General features: G+C 31.9%; 2 protein-coding genes across 2 annotated transcripts; both read right to left on the bottom strand.

Annotated features, from left to right (window-relative positions):
- Positions 1 to 4,237: 4,237 nt before the first annotated feature.
- On the bottom strand, positions 4,238 to 5,781 carry LOC109597465 (aurora kinase B-like). The gene is made up of 5 exons (XM_020013151.2): positions 5,742 to 5,781; positions 5,224 to 5,370; positions 4,970 to 5,161; positions 4,421 to 4,913; positions 4,238 to 4,367 (listed from the first exon to the last, which is right to left on the bottom strand). Exons 2-5 carry the CDS (start codon positions 5,349 to 5,351, stop codon positions 4,290 to 4,292), a joined length of 891 nt encoding a protein of 296 aa, XP_019868710.1. The 5' UTR covers positions 5,352 to 5,370; positions 5,742 to 5,781; the 3' UTR covers positions 4,238 to 4,289.
- Positions 5,782 to 8,637: 2,856 nt separating this feature from the next.
- LOC109597467 (aurora kinase B) lies at positions 8,638 to 9,770 on the bottom strand. The gene is made up of 4 exons (XM_049962204.1): positions 9,631 to 9,770; positions 9,376 to 9,567; positions 8,827 to 9,319; positions 8,638 to 8,772 (listed from the first exon to the last, which is right to left on the bottom strand). The coding sequence occupies exons 1-4, from the start codon at positions 9,756 to 9,758 to the stop codon at positions 8,695 to 8,697; spliced, it is 891 nt and encodes a 296-aa protein (XP_049818161.1). The 5' UTR covers positions 9,759 to 9,770; the 3' UTR covers positions 8,638 to 8,694.
- Between the last annotated feature and the right edge of the window lie 1,704 nt (positions 9,771 to 11,474).

Raw genomic sequence — 11,474 nt, 5'->3', positions numbered from 1 at the left:
CATCCAGAATATCTGCTACATTTAATTAGAAATTTATTTCTATTCATAAAGGAATATTTTATGGAATGGAGGCTATGCCATATATATTATATATTACAATTATTTCTGTATATAAATAAATAAAACATTGAGGGAAGAAGTTTTGTTCAAAATAATATAAAAAATTATTGTTAACAGCCAGGTCCTTTTAGTATTCGTTTTATGGTACTCACCAATACACATTGGTACATTTCTTTATTTATGCGGGATGCACTGGAAGTGCGCGAACAAGCGTTTTTGTTTTCCTGTCCACAGCTCTGTTAGTGTTGCGTTTTCTACCACTTTTGTGAACTCCTTCCAGTATATTTCTACTGCAATTTTACTCTGCTCTTCACTATCCCGGAACTTTTCCACAATTTGTTATTAATTTATATCGATAAATGGACGCAGAAATAAATTATAAAATCAATTGTATTGAATATAGGATTTAGTTGCTTTACTTATGAACCCTACCCGAAATAAAATGATGTATAAAAACTAAATAAAGATATCCATATATAAATTGAGGTACAAAATATTTAGACACTTAATAATTATAAAATTAAATTAGATTAAAAAAAAATGTTCTTTTAATAAAAGGATTATGTTTTTTAATATGTTGCTCTACGCTCTCGCATGAGCGATAGTGTAACATATATCAAATGATGCAAACCAAATTTTGATATTTTTCGTACTGGAAGGAAGTTTCAAAATGTTAAATAGGAAGTTCTACCCCATTCACCAAATAGTCTAGATATTTATTTCTCCATGTAACTTCCCCAGGATGGATCCACTTTGTCGTGGTCCTGGGGCTCAGTACCGCTCCACAAACCAGTGGCAGTGGGGATTTAACGGATCCAACACCTGCAAGTCCAATCCATCCCCAGGAAGATCTCGGATCTTCCTCAGATTGGTCTTGTTCTTCCGAACCCAGTTGACAGGGAGCTGGCATCTTTGTCAGTTGTCTCTTGTGGTTCAGCATACCCCGTATATGCGAATATACGTCCTTTTCCCCGATATATGATTTATCATACATGGTAACACTATGGTTATGATCGTTAGATCGGTGCCCGGAGAGGGGTTTTTAACTTTCCCCTCTTTGTCAAAAAAAAATCCATGTAACTTAATTATTTTACGTAATAACAGTTTATTTATTCTTTAATTCTATTTTTGTTTCTAGAACCCACAATTGCTTCCCGTTGCATGAAAGAAGTCTAAAACCCATACAAAAATTTATGCAAGAATTTGAAACTAACTCAAATGGTGTGGAGTTTTATTTAAAACAACGTTCTTTGATTGTTTAGAATTGACAGGGTTAGCTCTGATCCCCTTCCAGAAATGTTTATTTTGATCCAGCTGTATATTTCAATTGTACGCGTGATGTAGCTCGTCTGTCATGAGCACCAGAAACAGGTAGTGATGTTTCTTGCAGAAAAAACAATTTGCCATTTTTACAATTTATGAGAGTCCTGATATAATATTGACACAATATAATACATCATATCTGTGGTTCCGGGCGATTTTGTTTGTCGTAGTCGTGATGGTTCATTCCACCATTTTGAATTGTTTATCGGTTCTCCTTGCACAATACCTCTTTGAACGAAATCTACTGGATTTTCTTTTGAGTTTATGTGATGTTTGCTACCGTATTTTCTAAAATTCCTAATACCTTGTTCGAAACAAATTTCTTCCACTTGTTTTGTTTGTATTGTCTAAGGCAGTTCTTACTTTTGTCATTAATTTGGCCGTGATAATGGTAATATCTTAATTGTTTGCAGTCTTTATTAATCCTTTTTGGTTTTCGTTCAATTTGGCGATATTCGTATACACTTCTTCATGGTCTCTCAAGGTAAGTCTTCGAGAATTGTACTTTTTTATCGGTCATGTCTCTTAAGATATCATACTCTTGTTACTCCTTTACAGTAGTATCCAGGAGTAAATATAACAGGTGGGCTGAAAAGTAACCACCTTGACCACCAAAATATTTAGGCCGACATGTTAAACTTCATCGCGATACAGCCCTTAGTTTTGTTTTGACAGGTGACTTTCGGTTACGTGTTTGGTATCCTAACTTTCGTTCTCTCATAAAACATTATTTTTTGAGAGGCAAAACGGCAAAGGAAAGAAAAGAAAAGTTTCATAAATATTATGAAGCTAATGCTTCTTTAGATTACACCGTGAAATATTGGTTTCGAGAGTTTGTCGAAGCGATTTTCATGGCATACTCTTCGTGGACTACCTCGGAAAAGGAAAAACCATCAACAGCGAGTATTACTGCGCATTACTTGAGCGATTGTGGTCCGAAATCGCTGCGAAACATATTGATCTGAAAGGACGCCATCGAAGACAATAATAAAATCAAATTCTATCAATTCTGTGCTAGCCTACGAACTTTTCAGCCCTTGAGAGAATGTAGTCAATTCTGTAGTTTTGATATGCAATAAGAGATTCTATAATAATTAAGTGCACAATGATCTCCAATTTTGCATAAATTAACTATAGTTAATTTTGATTTTCGCTTTCTTCTCGAAATATGGTATATGTATTGTATATTAGATTTGCAACCATCAAGATTTGTCGTTAGGAAACATTAGCTTAGTTATGTGATTATTGAGTGTTACTCATTGAATCGTTGGAATGATTATTCAAAACCGCCCCTAACTCTAATAAATCCACACTTGCCAATAAACAAAGTGCTATTCTTCAGTGAAATTTTGACCTTTGACCTAATTGTACAATGGCGTTACGTTCTTGATGATTTTAGTGAGATATTCCTTTTTTCTATGTTTGTACTTCAATTCCCGTGATGTACTATGGTACTCTCAAAATTCTGTAGCCATGATGGTCTTCTTCTTAAATTGTTGGTTCTTTTCGCCAATCGTATTTAATTTTCCTGATATTACCCAACTCAGTTCAGTGTTAACAGATATACTTTCAGTATTTTTATTAGATTTTAGAAATCTTTAACTAACCACTGAAAGATTTTCAGGAAAATTGTATATTTAAAGATAAAATACATTTACTATTAATTTTACTGGAACCATGTAAAGTTTACTTAATTGGCTGGAAGACTGAAGGAGAGTTTCACAAGGAATAACAAAGTTGTTTGAATTTCTATTAGTTTACTGTTGAAATTTACTTCTTTTCATGACAGTCCTAAATTTTCAGTCGATTATGAAAGATAATTGTGGCTCAGAATCTATGCATCTATGCGCCCTTCAGTTGCTTTCATACGACTGTACTCCCACTATTTCCATTGAGATTTTTTGGAACATTAGAAGAGATTGTGTTCCATTCTCCTAGCAGTGTTGACATTATTTTTTGTGTAATAATGTGATATGTATATGAATAACATGATTTCGTAGCCCAAGAAGGATTCCTTAAATCTGTCGAACCTGTTACTTGTTCTCTTATTCATTTTTATATTAGATTCCACTTTCCAAGATTTCCAAAAATACAAGAGGAAGAGCCAAAATCGGCGGTCACTAATATCCAACGGGAGACAGTCCCTCTAAACTGTCCGATAAAATCAAAGCAATTATTCAAATTACATAAAACGAATTAGGGCGACACCAAAATTAATGGTTGATGCCGACATCTCCACAAATTTGTAGGTACCTAAGTTAGGAAGGGTTGTCAGCAAACAAAATACGCCAAATAAGATACCCATGTATCACAATGAGATAAAACTCAGGGACGAACTTACAAAAAAGGATTATTTATTGGGAGAAATTCAGTCTCAGTTGTATTGCAACATGTATTCGCATTTTCGCGACGTCTACAATGACAACGCTAACAGGATAATAATAATAACTAAAATTAATAATTAAAACAGTTAAACTTGTAGATGCTGAGCTTAAAATTGTAATCGTAATGTAAGTATAAAAAAGAATTACAAAAAAGATTTTTACGCTAATATATTTAAGAAACCAAAATATAATAAACGAATATTTATTTTGTGATCAGCAACACTAAATTCAAGGGATAATAATACTAACTAAAATTAATAATTAAAACAGTTAAACTTGTAGATGCTGAGCTTGAAATTATAATCGTAATGTGAGTATAAAAAAGATTTTTACGCTAATATATTTAAGAAACCAAAATAAAATAAACGAATATTTATTTAGTATATACAAAGCCATTAAATTCAAAATCATTCTGAGACCAGCAACACTAAATTCAATGGATTGTCTAAAATAAAACGTAAATATTATTAAAATACAAAATTTATTATATAATTTTTGAAAAAATGCAAATATAAATGATAATTACATATTCTTATTAATCCAAAAATGTTCCATGACCTCTGAAAAAGTAATCCTCTCATGTGCGGGCTTAACAAATAGCTAAAATCAGCAAAATTAAATTAAAAAATTATAAGATCTTTAATTATTATCACTTTTGTTATCAAATCTTTGGCACCATCAGTTACATGAGTAGGAAAACTTAACTCAACATGTTGAGTTTTACTGAAAGTTTTCATATGGATTTCGCTTTCAAATGGAGGCATACCAACTAAAAACTGGTAACACAGTACCCCCAAACTCCAGTAGTCTACGTAATTGCCATATCCCATGCCTTCAATTATATCTCGAGCCAAATAATTCAAGCTGCCACCACTCAACATTCTTTTGCGCAATTTAACGGCATTATTGACCGTTAAAAATAAATTTTCAAGTTTTACATCTCCGTGGACTATATTATTTTGATGGTAGTAATTCAAGGCATCTGCCACTTGATATGTGTATTGTGCAGACAAACGCTCATCAAAACAACCACCAGGGCTGTTTTTTAAATGCTTGGAAAGTTCACCCTCACTTGCATATTCTAAAACCAGATAAATTCTGTGAGAGTCGTGGAACCAGGCAAACAGTTGCAAAATGTTTGGATGTCTAAAAATAAATATCAGTTTAACGATTCAAATTAACAAAGGAAAGTAATATATTACTTTAATTGAATTTGAAATTCAATTTCTCTCAGTGTTTGATTTTCAACACTGCCTTCAACCAATTTTTTCCTCGTTAAGCTTTTTAATACGACAATGAAACCAGTCTTCTTTTCTCTTGCCAAGTATACCTTGCCAAATTTGCCTCTACCTAATCGCAAACCTAATTCAAAATCTCCCAGTCCCCACTTATACCTAAAATAAATTTAATTTTGTAGTAATCCTCATTATTTATTAAATAATAACGATAAACTTACTCGTTATTCTTGTATGCATCATGTTTGATGACAGATTCAACGAACTTTTCAGTTTCAGCTTCAAGTCCACGAGGTACTTCAATCATTTCCATATTCGCTTTTACTTCAGCTTCAACGTCTTTCGACATTTTTTATACAACTGATTACCTTGACAATTAGAATAGATTGTAGTTTTAATTATTTTCGAGTTTGACAGTTTAAGGTGGTGTGTGATTAAAACTAAGGTGAACCTTACTTCCAAACTAAACATATTTTTTTTTTATTATTTACCTGTTAAAATAGTAACTTTTCTAATCACAAATACTTGGTAATATATAAAATTTGTTTGCTATAATATTAATGTTAAATTAAACATTTACATTTTTCTTCAGCACATTAAGGTCCATTATCATAATCAGGTCAGGTGTCTAGGTGGATTACCTTATTGAATATCCATTGAATATCCGTGTACAGTTAAATAACTTAATTTTCCGTGCAACTTCAGTACCCCATACCAACTTAACGTCCACCCTACTCACCATTTGTAACACCGTTTTGTCTGTCTTCTTCCTGCTTCAATTTGATAAGGACTCCAACGTTCCCATAATCGACGGATCTCCTCCTTCACTTCAACCTATAGGTCTACGTTTGGTTCCGACTGCAATTAACTTACTAATTACTTATTGTCACGATAATCCATACTTTTTAAATTTTTATTATTATTATTCATGTATCTGGTGATTACTATTCTGTCTATATATATTTTGTGATTGTGTGATTTTGTCGTTTTTTTTTGTATAGAATAAAAGCAATCATTGGTGGTATAGTTCGTACTCCCCTCATCAAAGAGGTCGAAAGTACCATCACATTGCTCCTACCACAGTTTCACGCTTTATGCTTAGCCATAAAGTCGTTGAAAAGTGTCCAGTTAGTTGTACATAAGAGTGTAGGATGTGATCGTTGCATTTCCAGATCGTGAAACACCAGGAATTCGAGCATTCAATGCTGCTACGTTACATTACGTCAACACATTTTCTTCTTAAATTGTTGGTTCTTTTTGCCAATCTTATTTAATTTTCCTGATATTACCCAACTCAGTCCAGTGTTAACAGATATACGTCGAGTATTTTTATTGGACTTTAGAGATCTTTAACCAACAACTGAAACATTTCCAGGAATATTGTATATTTAAAAATACATTTATTAAACTGAAGGAGAGTTTCATAAAGAATAACAATCTGAAGTTGTTTGAATTTCTTGGGGGTAATTTCTCTTATGATTAATAATGGCTCAGAATTTATGCATTTATGCACCCTCCAGTTGCTTTCATACGACTGTACTACCACTAATTCCATTGAAGTTTTTGGAAATCTTCCCTTGCTGATACAGTAAAAGAAATTGTGTTCCATTCTCCTGGCAGTGTTGACATTGTTTTTTTGTGTAATAATGTGATAAAGCATATGATTAACATGATTTCGTAGTCCATGAAGGATTTCTTACATCTGTCGGACTCCAGACTCCGGACACTAGTTTTTCTACCTGTTCTCTTATTCATTATTATATTATATTCTACTTTACAAGAATTTCAAAAATTCGTGTAAATTTACAAATTCTCTCATCTATTTGTTTGATATTTTTATTTACTATTAGATGTCTGCTATTAAACATATTGTTTAATACATCCCATGTTGTTTCAATTATGTTTACTAATTTTCTTCCCTCTCTTTTAACTTATATATTTAGATATTATAAAATCTTCATGATCCAAATTTTTTATTTATGTGAATAAAATTAACTAATAAATTGTAACATTCATCCAGTCGTGGTAAATTCCTGTTGAAAATTGGAATAGAATACGTGTGTATTGTTTCCGATAATTTACTACTATACAGTCGGGCGTGTGTGTAGTTTGTATATTTTATTATTTTTGTAAGAAATATAAGAAATATTTATTTTTGTTCAAAATACTTTTTTCTCTTCAGTATGTTATTAAAATATTATATCAATAAATTATTATAGTTTTATATATTATAAACAAAATTCTCATAAACTATTTTTTACAAATTTTCAAATATTTATTTTTATTACTATTTAATGTAAAATATGCAAAAAACGATTTCTTGACGTATAAAAAAAAAATTCATTCTTGAGTATTAAATTTATCTTCCATGTAGTGTCTTCCCACTTATTCTGTTTTTTAATGTTATTAGTGTTGTGTACAAGACTTAAAACGTTTGGTCTTTGTTTTGCCACATTGAGTTGCCCTGTATACACTTTTTCAATATACATTATTTAACAGTACTATAATAATATGTGAATGAATATTATTAAAAATTGTACAACTCATTGCACCAAATTTAAACTCATTCGAAACATTCGAAGACAAATGAAAATTTGGCCAATGAAGTCAACCGAGGGAATCTTTCTAATATCATTTCGTATCTTACGTTCTATAAAATTCACTCCAGGAATCGTTGATATGGGATGCCTAAAAAAGAAAATTTTTTAAATAAGTAACAACAAAGTTTACTGTTAATACAAAATCCTGATTAAGCAATGCTATACAGACAGAACCAAGAGGAAGAACCAAAATCAATAATGGCGATCGAGGACCCAGAAGCGAGACCTCTCTCTAACTGGAATATAAGGTACGAAGGATACTACCAATCCATAGGTGGATGTCAAAAAGAAAGAAGTCAAAGAAGTGATTCCAAAGATGACGGTGGAAGGAAATCACCCACTAATATGCAACGGGAGACAGTTCATCTAAATTGTTCGAGAAAATCAAAGAAATTGTTCAAATTACATAAAACGAATTGGGGCGACCCCACAATTAATTGTTAGTGCCGACATTTCCACTAATTTGTAGGTACTATCGCGTTCATAAGTGGTCTGCCACTTCAACGACGTCAGGCCGTAAACGGTCACATTCTGTATTACCGTGCACTGCCGAGACGGTAGTGCACGGTAATACAGAATGTGACCGTTTACGGCCTGACGTCGTTGAAGTGGCAGACCACTTATGAACGCGATAGTACCTAAGTTAGGAAGGGTTATTAGCAAACAACAAACAAAATACGCCAAATAAGATACCCATATATCACAATGAGATGAAACTCAGGGACGGAATTCAGTCCCAATTGTATTTTAACATGGATTCACATTTTCGCGGCGTCTACAATGTCAACGCCACCAGTATAATAATAAGAACTAAAATTAATAATTAAAACAGTTAAACTTGTAGACTGCTGACTTTTAAATTGTAATCGTAACGTGAGTATAAAAAAGAATAAAATATGTTTACGCTAATATATTTAAGAAACCAAAATAAAATAAACGAATATTCATTTAGTATATACAATACCATGAAATTCAAAATCATTTTGTGGTCAGCAACACTAAATTCAATGGATTGTCTAAAATAAAACGTAAATATTATTAAACATAAAATTTATTATATAATTTTTGAAATAATGCAAATATAAAAGAGAATTACATATTCTTCTTAATCCAAAAATGTTCCATGACCTCTGAAAAAGTAATCATCTCATGTGTGGGCTTAACAAATAACTGAAATCAGCAAAATTAAAATAAAAAATTATAAGATGCTTAATTATTTATCACTTTTGTTATCAAATCTTTGGCACCATCAGTTACATGAGTAGGAAAACTTAATTCAACATGTTGAATTTTAGTGAAAGTTTCCATATCGTTTTCACTTTCAAATGGTGGTATACCAACTAAAAAGTGGTAACACAGTACCCCCAAACTCCAGTTGTCTACATAATTGTCATATCCCACGCCTTCAATTATTTCTCGAGCCAAATAATCCGAGCTGCCATCACTCAATATTCTTTTGCGCAATTTAACGGTATTATTGACCGTTAAGAATAAATTTTCAAGTTTTACATCTCCGTGGATCATATCTTTTTGATGGCAGTAATTCAATGCATCTGCCACTTGATATGTGTATTTTGCAGATAAATGCTCGTCAAAACAACCACCAGGGCTGTTTTTTAAATGCTTGGAAAGTTCACCTTGGCTTGCATATTCTAAAACGAGATACATTCTATGAGAGTCGTGGAACCAGACAAACAGTTGCAAAATGTTTGGATGCCTAAAAATAAATATCAGTTTAACGATTCAAATTAACAAAGGAAAGTAATATATTACTTTAATTGAATTTGAAATTCTATTTCTCTCAGTATTTGTATTTGAACATTGCCTTCAACTAATTTTTTCTTCTTTAAGCATTTTAATGAGACAACGAAACCAGTCTTCTTTTCTCTTGCCAAGTACATATCGCCAAATTTGCCTCTTCCTAAACACAAACCTAATTCAAAATCTCTCAATCCCCACTCATAACTAAAATAAATTTAATTTTTGTAGCAATCCTCATTATTTATTAAATAATTTCGATAAACTTACTCGTTATTCTTGTATGCATCATGTTTGATGATAGACTCGACGAACTTTTCAGTTTCAGCTTCAAGTCCACGAGGTACTTCAATAATTTCCATATTCTCTTTTACTTCAGCTTCGACGTCTTTCGACATTTTTTATTCAACTTGACAATTAAAATTGATCGTAGTTTTAATTGTTTTCTAGTTTGACAGTTTAAGGTGTTGTCATTAACAAGGAGGATCTTACTTCCAACCTAAACATTACGTTTTTTGTTATTATTAACATGTTAATATAGTAACTTTTCTAATGAAAAATACTTGATAATTGTTATTTTAATAAATTAAAATATTGGTAACAAATGCCATTGCTACATTTTTATTAAGCACATTGAGGTCCATTATCATAATCAGGACAGGCGTCTAGGTGATAATAAAATAATTTCGTACCTGGATTATTTTATTGGATATCCGTGTACAGTTATATAACTTAATTTTCCGTGCAACATCAGCTTATAATTACAAAAAGACAGTCCAAAAGTTCAATTGGTGCTTAAAAGTACCCCATCCCAATTTAACGTCCACCCTACTCACCATTTGTAACATCGTTTTGTCTGTCTGCTTACTTCTTAAATTTGATACGGACTCCTTCTCCACTTCAACCTATAGGTCCACCTTTGGCTCCGACTCCAACTAACTCTAATTAATTAAATTAATAATTATTATTATTCATGTCTCTGGTGGTTACTATTCTGTCTATTTATATTTTGTGATCAAAGCAATCGTTGATGGTGTACTTCGTACTCCCGTCAGCAAAGAGGTCGAAAGTACCATCACATTGCTCCTACCACAGTTTCACGCTCTATGCTTAGCCTTAAAGTCGTTGAAAAGAGTTCATTCTATTGTAAATGAGAGTATTATAAGGATGTGATCGTTACATTGCCAGATCGTGAAACACCAGGAGCTCGAGCGTTCAATGCTGCTACGTTAAACTGTTATATTACGTCAACATATTTTCTTCTTAAATTGTTGGTCCTTTTTGCCCATCTTATTTAATTTTCCTGATAGTACCCAACTCAGTTCAGAGTTAACAGATATGCTTAAAGTATTTTTATTAAACTTTAGAGATCTTTAACCAACAACTGAAAGATTTCCAGAAACATTGTATATTTAAAGGTAAATAAATTTATTATTGATTTTACAGAAACCATGTAAAGTTTACTTGATCAACTAGAAAACTGAAGGGTTTCATGATGAATAACAACCTGAAGTTGTTTGAATCTCAGAATCTATGCATCTAGGCACCCTCCAGTTGCTTTCATACGACTGTACTCCAACTATTTCCATTGAGATTATTTTGAAAATCTTCCCTTGCTGATACAGTAAAAGAAATTGTGTTCCATTCTCCTGGCAGTGTTGACATTGTTTTTTTGTGTAATAATGTGATAAAGCATATGAATAACATGATTTCGTAGCCAAAGAAGGATTCCTTACATCTGTCGGACTCCAGACTCCGAGTTATTAGTTTCCTACCTGTTCTCTTATTATTATATTAGATTCCACTTTACAAGAATTTCAAAAATTCGTGTACATTTGCAAATTCTCTCATCAATTTCTTTGATATTTTTATTTACTATTAGATGTTTGCTATTAAACATATTGTTTAATACATCCCATGTTGTTTCAATTATGTTTACTAATTTTTTTGCCTCTTTTAACTTATGTATTTAGATATTATAAAATCTTCACGATCCAAATTTTTTATTTATAAGAATAAAATTAACAAACAAAATGTAACACTCATCCAATCGCGATAAATCCCTGTTGAAAATTGGAATAGAATAGGTTTATGCTGTTTCCGATAATTTACTA

The sequence above is a fragment of the Aethina tumida genome, chromosome 1, assembly GCF_024364675.1.
Source record: "Aethina tumida isolate Nest 87 chromosome 1, icAetTumi1.1, whole genome shotgun sequence".
Taxonomy (NCBI): domain Eukaryota; kingdom Metazoa; phylum Arthropoda; class Insecta; order Coleoptera; family Nitidulidae; genus Aethina; species Aethina tumida.
Note: the sequence above shows the minus strand (reverse complement) of the source record. Positions and strands in the feature narration are given on the sequence as shown.